At 45.4% G+C, this 25,872-nt stretch overlaps 1 protein-coding gene across 1 annotated transcript in view; it reads right to left on the reverse strand.

The window, feature by feature from the left end:
- Disc1 (DISC1 scaffold protein) overlaps positions 1–25,872 on the reverse strand; it is a 168,160-nt gene that overhangs the window by 19,461 nt on the left and 122,827 nt on the right. Inside the window, exons 9-10 of the mRNA XM_051201784.1 lie at positions 25,689–25,749; positions 5,744–6,017 (exon numbers count right to left, since the gene is read on the reverse strand). Coding sequence (XP_051057741.1) covers positions 5,744–6,017; positions 25,689–25,749 — 335 coding nt within the window. The remainder of the gene's footprint in view (positions 1–5,743; positions 6,018–25,688; positions 25,750–25,872) is intronic.

The following is a 25,872-nucleotide window of genomic DNA, read 5'->3' on the forward strand; positions in this document are numbered from 1 at the left end:
CAGCACCTGAATGTGTGTGTTTTCAGTATTTGAAAAAGATGCTCCTTGCAGGTGGACGTGACCCACACAGGGGAAGGGATGCTGCAGAGATGGTGCTAGGACAATCTAAGCAGGCAGCATGGATCCATCCCTGCTCAGCAGTCCTCAAGTGCACCCGGTGATGCAAGCACAGTTAGTTCTCTGCTTCTGCCTGCACTCGAGCTCAGAACACTGGCTATAGTTACCTCAGAGAGAGAAAGGATTTGGTATAGCTCCTGGGTCCAGGCGACTGTTTTCCAGAAGGTAACATGAACTTCTGAGACTCAGAAGTATGGTCTAGTTTTCTGAACTGTTACCAGTACTGGCCTTTCAGCTCTGCTTTCAACATTCTAAAGTTTCTCCAACCTACACTTCCAAACTCTTCCAAAAACCATGCACCAAACTAGTTCCGAAGTTCTAAGAGCCACAGAACCAAGGTTATTCACAGCAGCGACCCACTGACTCCCCACACCAATGTCCTGTACTGTGACTTTTCAGTGCTGTGGCCAAAGTACTTGTCATACACAATGTAACTAGATGAAGGGTTTAGCTAGGCTCATCAGTTCAAGGATTCAATACTGGCTGCTTGTCTCCATGTGCTTGGACAGATCTTGATGGCCTGGGGCTTGCAGGAAAGAGGATGACATTTTCATATTCTTACATTGTGTTTTAGTCCTTGATTGTTGTTGTGAAAAAAAATATGTTGAGGAAAGCAACCAATAGGAGAAAGGGTTCACTTTACATCACAGGTCAAGTTTATAGTTCCTCATGATGTGGAAGTGAAAGACAAAAAAGTAAAGTTAAGGAACGCCCCCTACACTTGAAATAAAGGACAATCTGACCTGGAAAGCTAACCCAGACCAATATTAGTTCCCTGGAATTTGCTAACTTCCCCTCACAAGGCCCTAAAATAGCAAGATACCAAGAATTCACACTGCCCCTCCTTTCAGTGAGTCAGCAGGTGGTAAATAGGGTCCTTAAGAAACAAAGAGATAGCTGCAACTCTGGTTTGCCCAGACAAGAGGCCCTGAGGTCTGCTGACCCTAACAGCCAGACCACCCGGTCTCAAAGGGTCACCTACTTAAGGGACAGAGGGTCACACCCCATCCCTAAGCTTGTGGGTTTTGCCTTTAAAAACACCTGTGCCTGGGGAATGGGGCGTCTCTCTGGCTTGTGTGCTGAGGGAGCCCGTTTGCACAAACGCTTTCTGTTCATTAAAGCCTCTTGTGTGTTGCATCAACTGGACTGGCCATTGAGTTCTTGGGGGTACCGACCGAAACTGGGAGACTCCTCATTCTGAGGGACTTACAGAAGTCACAGAGGCTGTGGTCACATTGTACCCACAGTCAACAAGCAAAGAAAAAGGAGTGCATGGTACCTGTGGTTCAGTTCCCTTTCTCTGCTTATACAGCCTAGGATTGTAGCCAGGGATTGTTGTCACCCACTCACCATGGGTGAGGAAGACACGGTGGTAGGCAAGGAAGACAGCACTTCAAGGTTCATCCCCATTGACCTACTTCCTCAAGGAGATTCAACCACCTAAAGATTCCAACCTCCCCAAACAGCGCCACCCTCTGGGGATCAAATGTTCAGACCCACCAGCCTATAGGGAACATTTCACACTCAAAGCACAATAGTCAGGGGCCAAAAGTGACATACCCTCAGAGGTCACCCTCACCTCCTCCCAGTTACCTAGTGCTAGGCTGCACCTCCTAAAATGATCTCAGCTTCTCAATAAATTGCCACCAGCTGATGTCAAGCCCTAACACTAGAGCTTTCAGAGGGACATTTCTTTTCCAAACCACAACACCGCTTATTCTTCCTCAAACCTTGACGACCAAAAAAAAAAAAAAAAAAAGAAAGAAAAACAAAAACAGAGCTTTCCCTGAGCCACTGGGCTATTTCTAAAGGCACTTGTGTCTCATAAAACTTGATTAAATAAATTTGATTAAATAAATTTGTCACTTTTTCCCCTTGTCAACCTGCCTTCTGTGAGAGGAGTATTGGTCATGATCCTTTGATGGCCGGGGAAGTGTTCCTCATCTTCCCACCCCTAACATTCTGGATGTAGACTCAGAAAAGATAAAGCTATGGTGTCTGCTTTTGTCTTTATTGTTGATTTCTTTGCTTACAGAAATCAGTAGCAACTTTCCGGTGCCTAAAGTACTGCATGTGATCCCTCCATGATGCCAGCTTCTCCCTAGCTTATTTTAGCTCGCTTGGCAGCTTATAGCTTGGAAAGGACACTGCTGGGAAGGAGAGCTGAGGCAGCCATGCTGTCCAGGGAATGAGGCAGGAGGGGAGTTCGTTCGTAGAAAAGAAAGCAGCTGGAGGAGGCAAGCTACAGTCAGGAAAGAAAGAATCCCAAAGGTATTGGGGTTAGGACAGCCAACGTGGGCAGCACCCCTTCAGTACAGGAACCTGACATGCTGATTGCCCCAGCTTCTGCCTGGTTCCTGGGCAATGTCAGTACCAACTATAAACCGGGGCCAACCACAGCTAAAGGCTCTGCTCTGCGGGGAGCTCTTGGCACACAGGGAAGGAAAAGGACTCTCACAATCTAGGCACACCCATGTAGCCCCTTAGCTGGGCTGCAGACTTCCTCTGGAACAAAGCCTCAAGCAAAAGGTTTTACCTTCATGGACTCAGCTGCAGAATGAAGGCAATGGCATTGAGTGGCCAGCCTGGCGGGGACCTTCAGCCATAGGGCTGGTGTTCCAGAGTGACAAAGCAACTCCCTGAACAATGTGTCTCCAAAATGCATATCACTGTGCTGGCCAGATAAGCTCAGGAAAGGCTTTGAAACCATCTCCCTGTGGACCTCTGTAAGAAACCCTCAATTTGTCATGGAAGATTTGGATTGAAAAGCAATTGCCTGTCACCAGGGTGTCGGGCTTCAATAGGAAAACCAGTGCGTGTAGCCGGGCCCAGCAGCGCCTTGCAAAGCCAAACTCACCTGGAGCTGCAAAGCAAAGGAACATTTTGCCTCAAGATAAACACATCATCCCCCCAGACTTCAATAGCCCCTGAAAAGCAAGACAGGAAGACAAAACCACCTTCACCAAGAGACCCCCCCAACCAGCACACCTCTGAGGCTCAGTGTTCTGAAATCTGCCAGCAAACACAAGCAAGACTTCCCCTCTATAGCCTGTCTCTCTTTAAGCATCTCTCTCATTCACTGCTTACTTTCTCCTCCTGACAATGCCAGCAAAGTAGATTACCAAAGGGTGTTTTAGGTGTTGTGAACTCCAGAGTGCCAGAGATACATAAATTAACACTAGCCAGGCTTTACCATGCATACAGGCCCTACAACTAACAAGACAAAAGAGATGGCTGAATGTGATATAGCCTTCCCTGGTCACACGTGCCTGCCCCATGACAGGCTGAGGTCTCTGAAATAGTGAGCCAAAGACATTCTCTCCTCTCTTGTTTCTGTTGTAACAGGAAACAGGAAAGGTAATTAATGCCGCTAAAAACTGATTATCCTTTCTTGATTTCTATGGCCATTGTTATTTTTGTATGTGTCTGAGTGTGTATGTGCAGGTATGTGTGTGTAAGTTTGTACATATGTTCACCCATGGTAAGAAGGGTGTGCATAGGTATTTGTGTTTGCACAGGGAGACCACTCGTGTGTGTGTGTGTGTGTGTGCACTTGCGCATCCATATCGAGTCCAGAAGTCAACCTCATGTGTCAGTCCTCCTTGTTTTTTAAGACAGGGCTTCTTGCTGCCCTGAGGTTCACCAATTTGGCAAGGCTGGCAAAGCCAGTGATCCTCCTGTGTCCACATCCCTGGTGCTGGGCTCGCAAGCTTATACTACCTCACCCAGCCTTTTATGTGGGCACTGAGAATTTAATTCAAGTCCTCATGTGTACACAGCAAACACTCTACCCACTGACCTATCCCTCCAGCCCATGTTGTTGCTGGTATTGTGTCAGTGGATGAGGAGATGCAGTCTTCCAGCACCAGAAATGAAGCCTAAGCAGAGACTCCAAGCTGAGCCTCTCTGCCCCTGGGTTTTCTGAGTCTTGAGGTAAGTCCCCCCATTTCATATACAGGCAGATATTGCATTAAACTTTTAGGTGATTCTGGAAAGTTATGTGCAACAGTGTCTTTTTTTTTTCCTCCGTAAAGCCATGATTCAGATGGCTACATATGTACACACAGAGTCTACACCACAAGACAGAAAACACAACTGTCACTGCCCCCAGATTCTGTCTTCCAGTCAATGAGACCTGCTCTCTGGTCCCATCACTTTTGCCCTTTCCAAAAAGCATCTATCATCCGAAGCTCTATGACACTTGTGAATCCAAAGAATGCCAGTCTCACTATGATACAGCCACAGCTTCTCCATGGAGACAATGTTCCTGGACACCTCAGGGCATACCTGAGACCACTGACAGCATCGAACCTAAGTAGGACAATTTTTCGTATGTATGTCACCTACCTGTGACAAAGCTTGATTTATAAATAAGACATGGTCAGAGATTAGCAGCAATGTACACTGTAAAATAAAACAATTAGAACAAAATACTGCCATCTCACTCTTAAGAGGTTCTTCTGGGTTCAGGCTCCTGGAATAGGCTCATGATTTACTGTGGTTCATGCCTTCCCAGTGCAATGTTGCCTCCCTGAGAAGCTGTTAAGTATTTGACAAAATATGCTGCTATCCCAGAGAGTATACTGGGTATCATTGGGGTTCTACTTAAAGCCTACCCAGCTGAGACTAGCAGGGACCCAGAGTGACTATGACACTACTCATCTTCCCATGGGGACATGTGTTCAAATACAGGACCAGAGCCAGTTCTCAGACAGCACAGACGCAGGGACCGGTTGTGACGCTGAACACAGGGCACATGGTCTGTAACATAACGGCTCTGGTCCTGCACAGGGACAGGAGACTCTGTGGATTGGCTGGGGTGCTCTCCCGCCCACTCTCTATCTCATTAAGGGTTCCCAAAGACAAAGGAAGGGGTGCGATGAGATTTGAAAGTCAAGGTGAGGTAGCAGGAGCCAGGCTGCAGCTATAGCCAACTTCTTCCCTTACAGAACATATGGGACCGGATGGAATGCCCAGAAGCCACCAAACAAGGAGCTTGGATGCCTCAGAGGGGAGGCATGTAGCCAGGGAGCCCCGCTGGACTTAGGGCAGGAGCAGGATGGAAAGCTGGGAAAGGTCGGACTGAGGGAGCCTTCTCCACTCTGATTTTAAAAATTAAGCAATATCATGTTCCATGGCTTTCTGTTCTTTGTTTTGCTTTGATTTCATGAAAACATGAACCACAAACATTCATCATGATCTGTTTTTGGTGAAAATAACACCATGTACACATTAGAATGTTTGGATTCGTAAATAATATATTATAATCTATAAGCTCTAGAGATGCAATGAAATATATGACATATAATATACAGGCTACATAACAACCTATGCTATATAAGATGCATAGTGAGTACTATATATAATTCTATATTAACTTCCTTATTCTAGAATGAATTAGAACAATGGAGCCATCTAAACTAGGATTAAAAAGAAAGCTAATTTTCTAAGCTTTTCTCTTTGCTCTTCTGTGTTTTAAGCTTCAAAAAGTTATATGCTATTTTGTTATTATAGTCAAGAGTTAAATAAATTTTGTGAACTAAGGCAACCGCTCCCCCGCCCCAGTTCTGTTAGTTCTCATCCCCACAAAGGACCCCTGACAAAGCCACACATACATAGGACAAACCTCTTTCTGCAGGCCTCCAGCACAGTGTGGTAAGGGGGCTGAGTGAGTGCTCCACTCATGGAGCACCTGCAAGGGGGTCTTCTCCTCTTCGGGGTGGGGTCTGGGATGGACAGCTAGGGCGGCTGTCCAGGTGGCCTCTCCTGTGCTGTCCACCTGCTTTTCATCTTCTGTATGTGGGCTGATGCCTGCTTCCTGGAGCCACAGGCTCTGCATCAGCAGCTGACAAGCCTCCAAGTCAGCTTTCCACACTCTTGCAAGCAGTGGACACCTGCAGCTAAGACAGGGGGAAGCAGGCATGGAAATTAGCCCTGCAATGGCTCATGCTACCCATGAACAGTGTGTCGGTATCAGGGGTCATCTCACCCTCCACAACATTTTACAGAGACAAAACACCAACCTGGAGACACAGAGGGCCCAAACTCTGTGTGTCTCTAGTCACTATGATATTCATGTGGGTCCTTCTTAGCTGTCTGGCCAGTAAGGACACCCAGAATCCCATTTGTTCTTCCAAGAATAGCTACCCAGTATGGCACACCCGGCCCTATACTCCTGCTGGATCTCCTGATTCAACAAACCTGCCCATCTCTGCCTAATCGCAGGCTTCTGCAGGTGCTGCATTCCACTAGCAAATCTTCACCCAATGACACACATATTACCTGGGCCCAGGCCAGTAGGGACCTAATGCCACTTGCCATCCTACTCTGCTCAGCTGCACACACACACTCATGTTCCCCTCACAGGATCACAGTGTTTCAGACTTAGCTTACAGAACCTATTCTTGGAGGAAGCTCCCCACCCTATAGTTGGACACCCAGGATGGGTTTCTGAGCACTCTCCAGCATGTGCCTGTAACCCCCATGCTGAGATGTGGAGACTGGAAGATCCTTGGGGATTACTGAACAGTGAATCTCTTGGGAATAGCAAGCTCTAAGTCCCATGAATGACACTTTCTCAAAAATAAGTGGAGATAAATAAAACAAGATACATATTGTCTACTTGCATGTGTACGCACATGCATGTGCATGCTCACAGCGCAAATGAAATCTGTGGCATCAGAGCATCAGAAGTCAAAATAGGAGACAACTCTGGAGAAGGAGGTCTTAACAAGGAGAGCACTGGGGGCTCTTGGTGCTGGTGGTCCTGCCAGTGTGTGTGTCATATGAAAACTCACTAAGTAGGGCATAGTGATGCATGCTCCTCTGTGTTCCAAGCTAATCCAATGTAACAAAAAGGAAGAGAAGAAGGTAGTTTTTGTGCTACACCCCGTGCAGGAGGGAGGATGGATCTGGGGTGGAACAGTCCTTAGCAACCCTGACTTTGGTCAGCTCCCTGGTTCCTAATTTTAGCCAATTTGATAGATATAAAATGGTGCCTTGGGGTCTGGATCTACATTTCCCCGAGACCATCTCTCCATGCCCACTGCCTGCCTGTCCCTTTCTTGGGTTCCATTCTGTTCCTAGGACACTTAATGAAGACATTTAATTTTACTTGTAAATATCTATAAGTTTGATCACCAACTCAAGTTTTCCACTTTTTTAGGATTAATTGTGATATGTGGCATGTGCACTTGAGTGCAGGTGCCTGAAGAGGGCAGAAGAGGGCACTGGATTCTTGGAACTGGAGTCACAGGCAGTTGTGAGCCTCCTGACATGGGTGCTGGGAACCAAACTTGGATCCCTCTAAGAACAGCAAGTGCTCTAAACCGCTAAGCCATCTCTCCAATGCAAACTTTCCATTTCTTTGTGCCTGTTTTTATATTTTCTATCCTCTATGGAAATCAGACACATTTTTTTTTCATATGGAATTAAAATGTAGTGTTATATGCTTGTTCACATATTTTCTTTTAAATTTTTTTTTCTGTGTGTGTGTGTGTATATACATGCATACTCCCATGCATGTGTGGAAGTTAGAAGAAATGAATGGTTTGGGAGTTGATTCTCTATCTCTAACATGGGTTAGAGAGATCAAAGTTAGGTTGCCTGACTCACAAAGCAAGCATCTTGACCTGCACAGCCATCTCCCAGGCCATTGTTATAAATAATTAAAAAAAAAAAAAACAAAAAACAAAAACAAAAACAAAAACTTCAGTCTTTTTTTTTTTTTTTAAGACAGGATTTCTCTGTGTAAGAGCCCTGGCTGTCCTGGAACTCACTCTGTAGACCAGGCTGGCCTCAAACTCACAGAGATCCACTTGACTCTGCCTCCCAAGTGCTGGGATTAAAGGTGTGCACCACCAACATCCAGCTCAAAAACATTTATTCTTGAAGACACCTCTCCTTTCTGTCCTGTGTGGGATTTCTTTGCCTTCTGACTTTGTCCAGCCTTACTGGAAGCTTGCTATTTGTGTTGGTTTGAATGAGAAGGCCCCCATAGGCTCAAATGTTGAAATGTTTGGTCCTCAGTTGCTGAAACTGGGAAGAATTGGGAGGTGTGGCCTTGCCAGAGGAAGTGTGTCACTGGAGGAGGGCTTTGAGGTTTCAAAATCCCATGACATTCCAAATTAGCTCTCTCCCACCCTCCCTCCCTCTCTCCCTCCCTCCTGCCCTCCCACCCTCCCTCCTGCTTGTGAATCAATGTAAGCTCTCAGCTATTCCCCAGCACCATGCCTGCCTGCTGTCATGCTCCCTGCCACGGTTGGTCATGGACTCGACCTCTGAAATGTAAGCCAATACAATCTTTCTTCTATAAGTTGCTTTGCTCATGCTGTCTTTTCACAGCAATAGAAAAATAACTAAGACATTATTTTATTAGTTGTTTAAAGGAGCAACCCTTGCTTCATCAATCCTTGGTATTGATTTTTATTCTTGATCGCATCGGCTTTTGTTCTTATCTTTATATCTTCTTTCTCCTTTCTGTGGATTTATTATCTTACCTTTTATTGCTTCTCTTAAGATCCTGCTCATTTTTCTCTTCCTGACCTTTCTTCTTGCTCTCTTAATGTTCTCATTAAGGTACTTAAAGAGTCTATATTTTTGTCTGGGCAATTCTCTAACCATATCCATATATGTTCATTTAAATCTTCAAGTATTAAATACTTTAAGTATACAAAAACTGGAAATTTACTTTAAAACCTTTATGCACTTGCTATCAGACTTGCTGATCTTTAATATTTCTTAAGCTGGCTGAGACTGATTTCTAGAATTTATAACTTTATCATCCTGCAGACCTAACATAGAGCCTCTGTCTTCCCTCTTGCTTGCCTCTTCAAATTGAAGATACTCACTAGTATGCTTTCCAGTTTGGGGCCCAAAGCTGTCAAAGTTCCTCTGTGGCCCCTGAGCCCTATGAGCTAGTGGGAATCATGGAGCAAGCTGCAGGTCTCTTAAGGCTCCCAAGGGAAGAGGTCAACAACTTTCCACATGTTAACTCCTGGAATGTCACAACAATTAATGAAATATGGTGTGTCTCCTGTCTGAGTGAAGAGGGACTAGTCCAAGTTAGCTCTAGAACACACTTGCCAAAGTCTAGGTGCCAATTTCAGAGGTGCAATCCATTGGGAATTTCAAATATGTGAGTATAAGATGGTCTTGTTCTTTCTGAGCCACATGATCATTTCTTCAAGGGTTGGGTTTCTGAGGCATCTGCTGCTTGCATCTGTTTGTACTAAAGAGAGTCATGGTTGGTGTGTAAGTGGTGAAATGCCTGCTCTTCTTGCCAAGGAAAGTATTGGGTCATTAACAAAATTTGCTTTACCAGTGAATGACTCAGAGCCACTTGGCTTCATGAGAGCAAGGCTGATGTTTTGAGCTGTAATGAGAACGCTTAGAGGTTTGAATCTCAGTGCGCAAGCTCTGGGTAAAGACCTGAGACCCAGCACTGCTCTTACTTTCTCAAAAGGAGGCATAAAAGACCAATCAACCACACCATGCTGGACTCCCAGGAGAACTGAATGTGACCATGCTTTGTTGGGGATGGTGATGGCATGCAGCAATCAGAGGAAGTAGCCTGCCTCTCTACTGAAGAAGTAGAAACCTCCTGGACATAATGGCTCATGGGTGTAACCCCAGTACTTGTGAGGAAGAGGCAGAGGCAGAAGGATTATAGTGACTTCAGTGACAGTCTTGACTACATAGTGATTTCTGGACTACACTGGGCTAGACTGAGATACTGTCTCAAACAAAAATAAACTGGGGACCCCAAGCTCTAACACAGATGTCTATAATCTCAACCCTTGTCCCCAACCCATCTCTCTTGATGTACTCTCATTTAAAGGAACAGAGCATTTTGTCTTGTTCTCTGGAAACTTTGAAAATCATCAGGTCCTTTAAAGGCCCACGATGGAGGAAATCATCAACCCAGAAAGAAGGGTGATGGTTCTAAGCTTTCAATGGAAGCCACTGATGTGTATGTCCACATTCTTTCTATTTCTTGGGTAACTTAATCTCCAGTAGAGAGAAAATGCCATTATTATAAATGTTTAAGTTTTATTCTTTGATTTATTTTTTATTAATTAAAAAATAATTTATTTTATGTGTAAGGGTGTTTTGTCTACATGTATATTTGTGAGCCACATGTGTGCCTGGTGTCAGCAATGGTTACAAAAGGACATCCAATCCCCTGGACTAGAGTTACAGATAGTTGTGAACTGCCTAGTAGGTGCTGGGGATTGAACCTGGGTCCTCTGTAAAATTATCCAGTGTTCTAAACCACGGAGCCATCTCTTTAGCCCCTGTCATTTACTTTTAATGAAGAAACTTAAACTTACTTTATTTTGTGTGTATGTGTACACAGATGTAGAGGCCAGAGGTCAACCTCCAGGGCCTTCTTCAGTCACTATGCACCTTGCTTTTTAAGAGTCTCTCACCGAACCTGGCCTTTACCAATTCAGCTAAGACAACTGGCTGGCACATCCCAGGAATCTGTTTTCTCTGCCTTCTTCAGCACTGAGCTTTCCAGCATGCACCTAGCCTATGGGATGGCTCTGCTTATATTCATCTCTAGAAACATCCTCATGGATGCACCCAGAGGTGTATGCAGAGTTTTCCTGTCCTGACTACCTGCTTCCAAATAACAGACAGCTGCTTCCCAAATGACTGACTCAGAGACTTAATATAAATTATAAATACTTGGCCAATAGCTCAGTCTTGTTACTAACTAGCACTTACAACCTAACCCATGTATGTGCTGCTGCAAGGCTGGGGCTTTTACCTCTATTCCATTTTGTGTGTTCAATTCATTCTCCCTCTGGCTGGTGACTCTTCTGACTCTGTCCTTTCTCCTCCCATCATTCTCACTTTGGCTCTCCTGCCTAACTTAATCCTGTTCAGCTATTGGCCAGCCAGCTTGTTTATTAAACCAATCATGGCAAATTGTGTACAGGAGGATTATTCCACAGCACAAAGCTGTAGTGTAATCTCCTAGTCACTTCTCAGATCCAACCAAATTGGCAATCAAGACTAGGCTCCATGTCTGCAAATCCTGGGTGGTGCTATGGGTATATGATGCCATTTAGTCCGCACACAACCTTACACTGTAGCAATTAGACTAAAACGTAGAGGTCTCAAAACATACTTTGAACTCTGCCATTCCTATAATCAGACGTCTAGTGTTTATCCTCTCTCTGGGATCTGGGCTAACCTTGTCCATCAAGCACATGTCAGCTTGGTGGGAATAAGGCTCAGAACTGCCAAGAGAGGAAGGCCATATGGCTTCCACCTAGACTTCTTGGACTCTTGCCCTGCAAGACAGCTGGACAGACCAAAGACAATGGCCCTGGAACCTCAGCTGATGGCTAATGTTGGCACACGATGTGAAGTCACCTGCATGGAGGGGTGGGTGAGTTTGTCTTACTAAGACGTTACCATATTCATGACTCACCAGTTGTGAGCAAATAAAGTGGTTGTGTTGGAGCAGAGCTCTGTTGTACAGGTGGAGTCTAGTGTCTCAGAAATCACACATGAGCATGACTAGCTTCCCTTCCTATCATGGCAAAGCCAGCCACCATGGATTGCATAAATACTTCCAAAGTTGCAGATTATCAACAACTCACAGAAACAGGTCTTCTACTTCCCTTTCTGTTGTTGTGATAAAACACTGAGCAAAAGTAACTTATGGGAGGAAAGCATTTATTTGGCTTACATTCACAGTCTGTGGTAGAATATTTTTTAAAGGTGTGTTTATGTTGCATTTGCTTGAGTCTGTGAAGCTGTGGTTCTTTGCCTTTCTAAAACACCTAGTGTTTAATAAAGAGCTGAATGGCAATGGTGAGGCAGGAGCAAGGACAGGCAGGGTTGGCAGGTAGAGAGTATAAATAAAGGAGAGATGAGAAAGGGGAGGAAGATAGAACAAGGAGGGGAGGACATCAGGGGCCAGACAGCCATGGAGTAAGAGTGAAAGAGAGATTACAGAAGGAAGAAAAGGAAAAAGCCCAGAGGCAAAAGGTAGATGGGTTAAGTTAAGAAAAGCTAGCTAGAAACAAGACAAGCTAAGACTGGGCATTCATAAGTAAGAGTAAGCTTCCATGTGTATTTATTTGGGTGCTGGATGGTGAGCCCCTCAAAAAAGCCAAAAGAGTAAAACAACACACTACAATAGTCCATCACTGAGGAATTCAAAGGCAGGCCTGCTTGCTATTTCATAGAGTTACTCCAACTGGGGAAGTCAGGCACAGCCAAGGAAATGCAGCAGGGATCATGGAGAATGTTTGCTTGCTGGCTCTCCTCCAGACTTACGTTCATCTAACTTTTTTTTATATGTAGCCCAGAGCCATTTGCCTGGGGAATGGTGCTGCCTGGACCCTCCTATATCAATTAATGAACTCAGTCCCTCACAGATATGTCAATGGGCCATCCTGATTTGGGCAATTCCTCATCAGTCTCCTTTCTCAGGTGACTTTAGGATGTGTTAAGTGGATAGTTAAAGCTAACTAGGACAACAGATGTTTAGGTTTTTGCTTGTCCTGTCTTACCACTCTGAAGTGGGAAAGAGACCACCAGAGAAATTGGATGGACAGTTAGTTACAATCAGTTTAGGATATAAACTTCCAGGTACTCCCATTTCACCAGCTTGTGAGAGTAACGATGCTTGTCAACTTGGCAGGCTCTAGGATCACCCGGGAGACAATCCGGTGGACATGTCTGTCAGTAAGGGAGTTTCTGCTTGCTCTGGGCTCTTCGATACAGTTGCCCGTGTGTTCCTCGGATGCCATCAAGGTGGCCCTTTCACTCTTCCAGAAAAGACTATGGTTTCTAATGACAGATGGCTATTTCTTGTGCCTTTTACTCCCTCAGACTGTGGCTCATTAAATTCCAACCATAACTGGTCATCAGGTAAAATGGGACTTGCTAGTGCAAGCTGGATGACCCAAATTTGATCTCTGGAATCCAAAGTGAAGGAACAAAAATGAATCTTTAACTCTGTCCTGTCCTCCACACACAAGCCATGGAATCCAATAACTCTTACTACTGTTACTGTTTATTATTATTATTATTGCTGTTGTTTTTTATTATTTTAAAAATCTAACCAGTTCATTAAGGCCAATATCTGAACTCATATCACCCATATCTTCCCAAAACCCATATCCAATAATGCCTCCATCTTCTGAACCATACGGCATCTGGCAGGACTATGAACATAGCCACATTCCATTTGATCCCATTGGCCAGACACATGCCTTCCTCTTCATATTTAAAGAGGCTCCTGAATATTTCATGCTCCCTCCTTTAATTCCCAAGAAGCATATAGACTAGCAAGATGTCACTCACCATGGGTGCTCAGGAACGACCCAATGAACTGAACAAACACTGAGGGAAGCTGGAAAAATATCCATTCTAATAAAGGTTAACTGAGGGATGCCTTCCCGGTAAGTAACTGTTACGAAATGGCTACATTAAAAATTAAAATCTCAGAGTAAACATGGAATATGCCATTCTAGTTGGCTTCTCAGGTTATCTGACATATGTAGATATATGTGAATGAATATATATGTATGCATGCAAATATTGAAGTTTGAAAATATATAAGATCAAGGTACCAGAAAGTCTGGTATCTGGTAAGGGAACAACTCCTCATGATGGCACCGTCTAGCTGCATCCCTCACATGGTGGGAAAAGCAAGGGCCACTTTTATAAGATGCTAATTGATCATCATTGATGAGGGCCACACCCTGGAGGCCTCTGCACTGGGGATTAAGGATTGATATTTTAATCGAGACAGCACATAGATATTTAGATCATAGCTGATTATTTAAAAGGTTTGCAGTTTGAAGAAGGAAGAGGAGGTAGATGAGGGAGGAGGAAGAGGTGAGAAGGAAGAGGAGGAAGATGGAGAGGAAGAGGGGAAAGCAGAGGGAGAAAGGATGAGGAAGAAGTGGGAGGGGTTGATATGCACACAGATCACTTTATTCACTTGGGAAATCTTGTTAAAATCCAATTTTTAGGCCTTTATAGTTCAAGGTGGTGGTATGTGATATTCTTGTTGGTGCTCTGTGGTACACATTGTGACAGTGATGAATAAGTTGTAGGTCAATAGCCACTGCGTTCCAGTACCTACAAAGTTCAAGTTCAAAGAGATCTGAATTGGCCCAGGTGCCAACACAATACATATGACACCAAACAGGCTCAAGTGGCTACATCTGTACATCTGGCATAACTCCCCCCCCCAACCTCTTGGTGTTTCTGACAAGCTCATCACTAACCCTGAAAAACTAGGAATTCTGCTCAGGTTCAACGTGGTTAGAGAGGAAACCACCTCTCTTGTTGCAGCTTTCATCTACCTCCTCTAGGAAATTGTCTCCAACTGTAAAAGTGGCCATGAACTGAGTCTGTTTACATGGAATTGTGGGCTGCCCATTACACATGCACAGAAAAGAGTAGACGGAATCTTCTCAGGCAAATGGAAGCACCAGAGATTGCCAAGCGCTGCAGATGCAGAAGGCGTCATCACCCTATGACCCAGCAGGTCTCAGCTGCACAAGAGGCCAGTATGACAGGGCATTGCTGAGGCTGCAGGCTGAGAAAAAATCTGGGGCCTGCCGGAGCCCAGGGCAAACTCAGAACTGTATGTACCAAGGAACTGTGTGCAGACATCTCTATCTATCCAGGCACACAATATCATAACGGCTGAAATCTAAATTGAAGTCTAAAAATAGCACAATAAAATTACTTCCTTCCTTCACTCCACAGAGAGCAAGTGGGCTGACATCCACAGCTGCAGGGCACGGCTGACTTCCGGAGTTCACATGGACAGAACAGTTACACAACTGCCCCATCTTGCGAACACATCGCCCATCCCAGAAAATGAGGAAGCAAAAGCAATTACCCGGTTGGTGGAAGCCGATCATGGATATTTGATTATAGTTATTAATGGGGAGAACAGGAGACAGACCGCTGAGCGGCAGGCAAGCTCTAAGTGAATGTGTATGAGATTCCTGGAGGGGGATTAATTTCTGTTTGCTTTTCATCTCTCAGCTACCATCTGAATGTGACATCAAGTCTAAGCGTGGCCTGTCACATCCTTATCAGTATTCAGTGCCACTGCATGCTGGTCACATTATCTCCGCTGGATGTACCAAACCATGGGTCTCTTGCTGTGGGGATCGTTTTTTCCTCCTATTCTAATGCGGGGCTGATGGAGCTGGTGACTGGCTTCTCAGAGGCAGGAAACGTACCTTGAAGTGTCAGAAAGACATCCTTCAAGCAAATATTTACCTCTCTGTGAGTGTTTCCACTGGTGCTGAGCACACAATACATAATCTGGAGGGTGAATGAACCATCATGAACCTCTCTACCTCATCAGAAGACCCTGGGCTTTCTCTGCATCTCAGCCGTGAGATCTTAAGCTCCATAGGCAAAGCCAGGTGCCCCACTGTCCTTTTGCTGTGGTGGCATCGCAGCCTCCGGGCAAGGTTACGTAAACCATATCCAATGTCACAGAGCACAGCACTGGACCCATGCTTTGTTCTGTCTCTTCTCCAACCAGAGACAATGAAGATTGTACCCAACTCTCCTCGGGACTATCTCTCCATGCTTTAGAGACAGTTCTCAAGTTTGTCCTTTTCTGGGTTTGGCACTGAAGGGCCCCAGAGTCCTCCAAACCATACTGGAGAGATTCCTAACAGTCTTATCACTGCACTCATCCAGTCTCTCTACCTTCCCATGAAAAGCAGTCTGTTCACACATTTGATTATATGGGCCAGTGTGGAGGGAGGCAGCCACCAGAATACAGCCAAATCGACAACAGCAAGGAGACTACCTGACTGCTCAATATTGTGAGGCATCAGTGGGTCAAAGGCCATAAACACAGTAAGAAGTCAAGATATTGGGACACTCCTTATTCACCACCTGAAATTAGCAACATCTTTCTAGGGATTCAATTCTCTGGACATCTGCCCACTGGCTATTAGAAAAGAGTTCTTAGACTGAAGGAGCTCCAGGTAACAAGCAGGCCCCAGGCTTCTGTAAATGTTCACCAGGTGTATCCAACCCACAGCCTAGATGCTGCATGTGGCCAAGAATAGCTGTGAATATGGCCCAGCACATCGTAATATACTTAAAACACAAAAGGATTATGATATAACTTTTGTTGGGGTCCTCAACAGTCAGCTTTGAAGATGAAAATGCTATGTCACAATATCAAATGACTGGCCCCTCCTGGATGCTGACACCCTGGGAAACCAAGATGGGACCACATTCACTCCAAGGCTGTTCACTGAAACTTGACTAAAGAATCCACTGTAGTCACTTAGAGATGACAGAGTCAGGCAAACTCCAGGGGAGACCTGACAAGCAGGAGGGGAAGACACCCTTCAAAGCCCTTCAAAGCGCATCTCTCCTTCACACTCCAGTGAGCCACACAAATGAGCACACCTGTGCCACCGCCAGCCTCTGGGGCCACTTCCATCCTGGAATACCAGCACTGACAAAACACCCTCATCAGAACCAGTTCCGCTGAGAGCAATGAATCACGAAATACACAAAAGAGTCAATTAAGACAGTCCGAAGCATCCTATCGGCCTGCGCCTGTGGCATGCAGCCACTGCAAGCCCCTGAGGAGCCCACAGCACTGCCTACTGTCCAATTCACAGAATAATAAGGAGAATAACTCCTACTGATGGTTCTGTGTGGTTGTCACCTCTCCGCAATTCTCATTTTAGGCTTTGTCCAAGAAGTAATTATATGATTTCTAATAGATATTTAAAATTTTAATTACATTTATGTATTTGTGTATGTATGTATGTGCACACACATGCTCAGGTGTACTAAGGTTTACGTGTGGAGGTTAAGAAGAAAGCTTCAAGAAGTCAGATTTTTTTTCCTACCAAGCAGGTCCCAAGGGTCGAACTCAGGTCATCGGGTTTAGCAGTGAATGCTTCTACTGGAGTGAGTGCACCTCAGTGGACAATACCTAGCAGACTAGAGAAACAGCTCAGCCCCCACACAGAAAGCCAGCTGTGCTGATACACGCCTATAACCTCATACACAGGAGCAGAGCTGAGTTTCGTGATGAATGAGGCTGGGGAGTTCTCCTTTGGGACTTAGTGCATAATAAAACCACATAAAACTGTCTCGGTTCCAGAAATGTCATCTTTATGGCAGCGGCGGCAGCAGAGGGACACTAGTTTCCACCTGAGTTGGCTACGATGAGGGATCTAGAGCCCCACCCTGGTGTGAGCCTGGTATCTTCGAAGCTGGGACTCATCCCTCATCACTGATGCTCTACTAGCAGCTTCATGACACAGGCAGGCAGCAGGGGAAGGCAAGAGGAAGCAGGAGCAGACTGACTCACAGGACCCTGTGAGTGATGCTGTGTCAGCCCTGCCCTTGCCATGGCAATGGCACAGGCTTACAGGTGAAGTCCAGAAGGGTCACTGACAGCCTACCATCTAGAGCAGGGCTCTCAGCCTGTGTGTTATGACCCCTTTGGGGTCGAATGACCCTTTCACAGGGATCACATATCACATATCTTACATTATGACTTATAGCAGTAGCAAAATTATAGTTATGAAGTAGCAACAAAAATAATTTTGTGGCTGGGGATTACCACAACATGAAGAACTGTACTAAAGAGTTGCAGCATTAGGAAAGTTGGGAACCATAGCTCTCAAGTGAGTGTCTGAGAATTTCTCCCCAGCAGCAGGGATCTTAGAACCATGTGTCTGAATCACAATTCATGCCACATTATCAAATTCAATGATCATGCAATCTCAACGCTTCCCTGAGTCATTAAAAAAGTCTTCTCATCTTCTCGGTGCTGGAGAGATGGCTCAGTGGTTATGAGCACTAACTGCTTTTCCAGAGGACATAGGTTCAATTCCCAGCACCCATATGACAGCTCACAATGGTCTGTAACCCCAGCTCCAAGTGATTTGACACCCTCTCACAGACAGATGTGCATGCAAAGCACATGTGCACATAAAATAAAAATAAACAATTAAAAATAAGAACATTAAGAAAAAAATCTCATTTAATGAAAGACAAATTGGATCACTGCCACTAATATATTGACTCAAGTTTAATGTTGCTTTAAAATTTCTCAATTCCTGGCCATATTCATCAAAAAGACACAAGTTGAACATTTTGCCTTGAGTGTATTAAACTTATCTGAGATTGGATACTTCCTGATAATTAATAATTATCTTTTTTGTTATGTGTCTTTTCTTGAGACAGGGCTCATGTAGCCCAGGATAGCCTCAAATTGACTATGCTCAGTGTGTAACTAAGGCTGACTTTGAATCCTCCAGCTTTCACCTTCCAAGTGCTAGGATTACAGGCTGCACCTCTGTTACCCAGGAATCATTGTCTTTAACATGTGACCATTGCCCTGGAATGTGAAGGGTGAAATGTGAAATGGGTTTTGGAAGTGTCCTCTGATGTGACATCACGCTATCACCTTGAATCAGAGCATCTGTGCTGAATTGAACAAGACTCTTATGAGATCAGTCCATTCCCATGTTCTCCTAGAAGTGTCTAAGGGTTGACAATTGCTGTGGTAGACAACCTGTTGATGTTGCTGCCCAATAGCAGCCACACTCTTGTAACACCCACTCATGCACCTGTAAGTAAGCCCAACAAACTCATTGCTCCACCAAGCTGGGCTTGGGTGAATTGTTTCCTTGATCTGTACCTGGGACCCTATCTGGGGTGAATGAATATTTGTTCATCTGCCCCAAGGAAAAGCATGCAACACAGGCTGTCTCTAAAAACAGCCTCATGTCTACTTAACTGTTAAAAATATCAAGGACAAGGAAAACAATGACAGTACTCAACCCCTCCTCACAGGGACTGACACGACACCATGTCACCCAGTGGTCACTTAGTGCTTCAGGTCTGTTTCTTTATCCACCCTCTTCTCCACAAGACATTTGTATTTTCTCAGGGAACTATCAAAGGAGAGGTAGAACGGGGCACTGTCACAAACCCAGATGCTCTTGGAGGACCACAAAGGGTCACTATGCAGAGACACAGAGCCCACCAGACACAAACAGCTGATTCTTGCACCTGGGATATGCAAGGAAGGTTAGGGCCCTCCATCTCACAAATTCCATAGCCAGGTGTGTGGCTGTGACGGCAGCAGGTCTCCAGGACCTCAGCCAGCCGATGCTATGCGTGGGAAGCACTGCAGGCTCTCAGTCCCCATCAGAGCCACTGACAAGGACTCAATTACCAGATGTCTTCCTTTCATCCTCCCCAGGAGCTATCAGCATCAGGCCAAAGGGCAGGCAACAGAAAGAGCAGAGTGTTTAGAATACAGAGATTGAGAACTCACCACGACCTTGAGTCTCACCTGGAAGATGGGGAGTCCCTCTTGCTTTTAGAAAATAAGGATTGAATTCTATGTGGAATCGTGTGACTGTTCTTGTGTGTGCATGTGTGTACATGGAGGGGTCAAAGGACAACACTGGGTGCCAAATACCTTATTTTCTAAGACAGGGTCTCTTACTGGCTTGAAACTTGAAAAGGAGGTGAGGCCAGGGAGCCCCATTAGTCCTCACTTCTCTACCTTCCCAATGCTGGGATTAAAGTGTATGCTACCACATCTGGCTTCTTAAAATGTGGGTTCTGGGGATTGAATTCAGGTCAGTGTGCTTGTACATGAAGCACTTTACTGGCTGAGCCATTGCCCCATCTCTCAAAGTAGAGTTTTTTCATTCCATCTTTTTTGTGGTGTTAGACTGCTACTGATGAATAATAGCTCTCATTTATTCGGTCATTATTGTATATGAGAAGCATCCTTTATCTTCTTCTGTAATTGTCTCATTTTTATGATAGGAAAAGGAGGCTTGAAGAGATTTATTGTCTGGTGAACAGCCACCACTCAGAAGTGATCATATTCAAATGTAGACAGTCTTACTCCTGAAACAAATACCCCCTACCCTGCTCTCCACAGCAGCCAGGAGTGATGGTAATGAGGCTACCTCATCAGTCCTTCCCTGAATGACACCTCCAGCCTGACCCCAGATTTGAGGGTATATACTGCAGTCATCAATTTCAAGGATGGAAGAAGACACAGTCTAGTTGTGCTTTAAGATTCTCTGACCTGTGTTAAAGTTGAGACCTCAAGAGAAATGGAACCCTTAGGGCAATTCCTGTGCCTGGTGCTTTATTTTAGTTAACAGTACTGAGAAGATCAGGTGGAGTCTGCCTATCACCTGTGATACAGGTGTTTCATTTGGGACTAGGAACTAGTGGCTTCTGAGCTACTCTAACAGGAGAGCTCGGAGTCCTTCTGAATTGTCCCAAAGACTCCATAGCCAAAACCAGTTCCATCTCAGGTGGACCCTTCCTGGCAGGTGCTGTTTCCCTGGGAAACACTGTGAGATTCTCTAGAGATGTCAAAGTCCTGCTGCAAAAGACAAAGAAACCAGTGCAGGCATGCAAAGCCAGGGGTGTTGTTCTGTTAGCTTTGCAACAGAGTCTCACTGTGTAGCCCTGGCTGGCCTGGAATGTTACTATGTAGGCCAGTAGGCCAGTGTGCTCTCATTGAACTCACAGAGATGCAACTGCCTCTGATTCGGGAGTGCTGGAATTAAAGGATTGTGCTACCAACTCTGCTCTGGATTTGAAAGTGTACTAGAAATTATATAATTTAAAGGCAGGCAGGGAATAACCCTGTAATCCTAGCACTTGGAAAGCTGAGGCAGGAGAGTCATGACTCAGAGGCAAGCAGGTAGTGAGAAGTCAAGACATAGGCAGGACAGTTCATGTGCTGGGTAACATGGTCTGAGGCTAAGGAGAGGTAGACAGCTGACAGGACCATCAGAAGGAGCAGAAATCACCCAGGGCCACACGAAGGAAAGACAAACTTTGGCCACATTAGAGACCTAAAGAGCACTGCCTGGTCTAGCTTCTGCCTTAGGTCCTGCTCCTGTCCAACAGAGTCACAGCTAACAAAGAGTTCTGTTAGGGGTGAAGGGAAACACTGATCAGGAAAGAAAACTGAACCTTTCTCTATCGGAGGCTGTCAGGTATCCACACACCTGCATTCCTCTCCTCTGCATGGGCTGATAGGCTCCAGAGGCAGCCAGCTCTGGATTTCCCAGCTGTGCTGGGCTTACATTCATTCCCATCCATAATACTAGGAATAAACTCAATGAGGGTTGAAACATATTCTTCCAGGTGCCAAGGACCTTGCATGGCTTGGAATAAAAAACCTCAGAGGACTTCATACCACTTTGCCAAACTCCTGTTAGGAGGTAGATAGTGGGATCAGTCAGAACAGCTGGAACCTGCTGGCAGCTGCATGCTGGGATGGATCACACACACTGCCCACTGCTCTTTTCCAAGACCCAATCCTGCTCTTGCTTCCTGATGTGAGGACAAAGCAGGCCGGGAATGGGAGGAGGGTCCCTTGCCGGGAACGTTAGCTGCGTAGCCTTCCACGTGCCTCTCGTTTTTATCGTGTCCACTGAGTCACGTCATTTGAACATGCCCTCAGGGATTTGTTTCACATGTGCTATGCATGTGCTGCCATATTTATGTGATACTAATAGATATAAAATCTCAACCAGTAAAATGGAAGCAAGAGATAAACTCTAGAAACTTCTTCCTGCTACACTGGAAACAACTGCTTCAGTTACTTCAGAGAGCAGGTGACCAACCAGCTTGTGGCAGAGAGTGCCAGATCCTGGGGGCCTTGTGGGGTGTAACCAGGCCTTTCCCTGAATATGACATGAGGCTCAGGACACTGCTGGGTATGAGCCTATGGCTCCCATTTTGCTGACTTCCAGCACTGGGGTAAGACTATTGTGAATAGGCTGAGAATATATCCTAGAGCCCTGGTAATCACTCCATGGTTTTCTCTGGCCCTGATCACCTCTACTGAACCCTCCTGAGATTTGTTAGCTGAGTAGCCTACCTGGCTACCATTGCCTGTGAGAGAATTCATGTAGAAATTTCCAGATAATTAGTAGGTAAACATTAGGTGGTTTTTGTTTGTTTGTTTGTTTGTTTTGGTTTTTGGTTTTTTTTTTTTTAGAACCAGCCTCTCCTTTAAGAAAAAAAGGTATAAAACTCTTAATTTCAAAATAAATCTCAAATAAGACAGCTGAGTTCCCATGTGTCCCTATCACAAGCCAGAGGTGCACAAGGGGCTTCTGAGCACCCTCGCATCCAGAGAAGCCAACATCTTTTCTGCTTCGATTCTGAAAGTCTGACTCACCCCCAAGTAAACACTTGAGAAATGAGGTAGTGTGCAAGGGCACAAAAATAAACCAGCAGCCACTAAAGGACATTGATGGTTTGCAGCAAAGGCTTCAGATCCAACTCCAGGAAAGCAAAGCAGAGAGAGCTGAGACGGCCTAGAAAGGCAAAGAATGTTCCCCCAACCATGCATACAATGGACTTCATGAGTGTAGAGAAAGTCAGTGTGCACATCCTGGGGTGGGGGGGAGGTGAGAATTGACCCCTGCAAATCAGAGGTACCAATTTTTCTTTGGACAAAGGGATTTTTCCTCCACAGTGGTTACAGACATAAGATATGAGATTGTTAGAGTACTTTATCTACAAAAGAAAGAGGGGTAGAGGGGGAAAGAAGGAAGAGGAAGGGAGGGGGAAGGATGGATGGAGGGATGGGGAAAAGGAGAGGGAGGGAGGGAGGAGAGAGAAACTTCTGGGTCAATCCTTGGATATTACCCATCTTTTTAGAGTGGGGGAGAGGGAGAGGGAGGGGGAGAGAAGTGGGGGACACCTCTCACTGGTTGGAACTCACAAGTTAGTCCAAGATGCTGGATTCACCTGTCTCTATCTACCTAGTGCTAGCATTGCAAGTACACATCACCTTAGCTGGTTTGTCAACAGAGCTCAAACACAAGTCCTCATGGCTTCGGCTTCAAAGCAAACACTTTACCAACTGAGCTATCTCGCTAGCCCCAAAGTAAAATCCTCTACCCAGGAAAGGTTGTGGTGAACATCTTTAGTGTCAGCCCTCAGGGGCCTGAAGTGAAAGGACCCTGAGTTCAAGGCAAACCTAGGCAACAGAAAGAGATCGTCTAAAACACACACACATACACACACACACACACACATACACACACACAGGCAAAAGTAAGAATTTTAAGAATATTTCCTTTGACTCAGTCGGAAAGCTAACAGAGAATACGAGATAATTGAGACGATGGGAATTAAAGCAGAATTCAGCCCCAAGGGAAAAAGAGCTAAACCAACACATCCCACTTTGCTGTCACCTCTGAAACAGCCTAAAGGGGAGCAGTAAGTGGGTAAAACTCCTTAGAGTGGCTTTGTTTTGTTTTTTGATATTCTACTGTGAGTCACAGAAACTGGATGCCAAGGCAAATGGGTTTGGACATTGTATTTTCCTGGGATGCTTTGACTTTCAATCTTAACAACTACAAATAAAATTTCAGGGGCTGGAGAGATGGCTCCTTGGTTAAGAGCACTGGATGGTCTTCCAGAGGATCCAGGTTTAATTCCCAGCACCCACATGGCAGCTCACAACCATTATAACTCCAGTCCCAGGGGATACAATGCCCTCTTCTGGCCTCTTCAGACATTGTACACATGTGATGCACAGATGTAGATGCAAGCACATGTACACATAAAATAAAGATAAACAAAAAAGAGGTCAAGTTTCAAGAGGTAACTGCTACTGGTCCATTGATTCTTAAACTAAATGTAACTGGAGATTTAGCACATGGCACAGTAGTCTGACCTTTAATGAGATGCAGGCTCCTTCTCAGGGGCTTGGCCTTCCAGAGTTGGACAGAGTTCCCAGCAAACCAGGGCTGTGGCTCAGCAGGAGGTGGCAGAAGGGTGCCGCTGAGAAGGACTGATGAGCTGAGTCCTAGATGAGCATGAACCAGATCACATAGGGAATGGGCTGGTGGGGCCAGCTTGGAGGCAGAAAGCAGATGCCACACACAACAGAGGTGGTCATAGGGTCATTCAGGGAGAAATGCTTCTTCTGGCAAGGCAGAAGTAGATCTATGGGATGGATACTTAGGAGGCTGACTTTGTGGGACCCAAAACCAAGTATGTGGAGGAAAGGGAAGCCAGCTTGAAGCCTGAACCCTCACTAGGAAGCTGGGCTGGTGACCACACACAGATGGATGAGCAACTGTACACTTGGCCCTAATAGGGCACAGGTCACTGCAGTACAAGGAGCCAACATGGATGCCTCCCACTGAGTTATATCCACCTATCCACAAAGACAGAGACCTTCCTCCCACCTGTGGCAAAAGACACTGCAAATGGACTGGTGAGGTGGCTCAACAGGTAAAGGCACTTGGCAACAAGCTCAGGGACCTAGTTCATCTGTTACCCGGAATCCACACAGTATAAGAAGAGAACTGACTGCTGCAAGCTACTGTGTGTGCCACAGCGTGTGAAAGTCAATCCTTAGGAAGAATGAATACACAAACAGGGAAAAGAGAGCTAATTCTTCCTGAGGTTTGGTATGTCATAGGTACAGAGATGTAGTAGTTGGGGAGGTGTTTGTCAGTGCTCAAGCTCTAGGGCAACTGTGTGCTGTTTAAGAGCCTAATACGACTGTTAAGTTACATGCTCGTGTGATATTCATTCCTGAAAAAGAGGGTAGCAGGAATAAGATGGAGAGGGGTGTGTCAGAATGCCCCTCCCAACACATGGCAGGGCAGGAAAGCCAGCCTCAGATCCAAGCCCCGGAGCTACCTGTGTACACTCCTGACAGCCATTCTCTGCTGACCAGCTCTGCCACAGCTTCTGCCAGGTGGGTGGGAAGACTTGGTTTGCAGTCCGAAGCTAACCCTACACCCTCAGGATGAATGCCTGACCCTTCACCATGAAGGGAGAAGCCTCTGAACTGTCCCAGCAGACAAAGGTTTAAGGCAAATCTATTCCAGAGCCACTTAACAATTTCCAAAATAGTAGCAAGATGTTTCCATAAAACCAAACTGGCTTCCAGGGAGGAAAAGCACAGACTACATTGTCGAACTTGTTCCCTTAATTAGGACCAGATCCCGCTGGCTGGGATTTATTTCCAGAAGTAGACATCCCTGAAAACCAGAAACAGCTTGACGTGCTGCAGTATCGTTAATGCTTCTCCAAACTGAATTCCTAATTGGGTTTAAAAAAAAAAAGCAACCAGGAATTTTCACGCTGGTTTTGATTCGGGATTTAAAACAGAGCCTACAATGTACATTCCTACATTGTTCTGTGCATAAGCCAGTTCACAGTCCTTAAGACCCCTTCAGAGGCTACACAGAAAGGAAAAGCAAACCGCAGCATGAATTCTCAACTCAGTATCCCAAAAAGGCTTTTCTCATTTCGAGACGTGAGAACTGCCCACTGTTCTTGCCAAGATGCGTTTAAACATTCTAATCTATTTGCTTTGTCAAGGGGGAGCATGGGCTAGGAGACATTGGAACAGCACCTGCTACTTCCCCTGGGGATGCAGAGGGAGTTTTCCTGCTTTTCTTTGTTAACTCACTATAGAGATTGACTGGCCCTTTACTGAATTCCAATAGAGCAAGCAGATACATCCCAGAGTCTGTGGGGGCAGAGCACTTCCTTACCTGCGCAGCTGACTCTCAAGCACTTCCATGTACTTCACAGTGTTTGCCTTCACACTTGCTTCTGCAAGACAAAACCCAATGTGAGTGCAAGCAGCTGTAGCCCCCAACCGAGAGAAAGCCACAACTGTTCATTTAAAAGCTGAAAACAAAGGACCGTGGTCAAGGCTCTAACAATAACAACATG

Source organism: Phodopus roborovskii, unplaced genomic scaffold (assembly GCF_943737965.1).
Source record: "Phodopus roborovskii unplaced genomic scaffold, PHOROB, whole genome shotgun sequence".
Classification (NCBI taxonomy): Eukaryota; Metazoa; Chordata; class Mammalia; order Rodentia; family Cricetidae; genus Phodopus; species Phodopus roborovskii.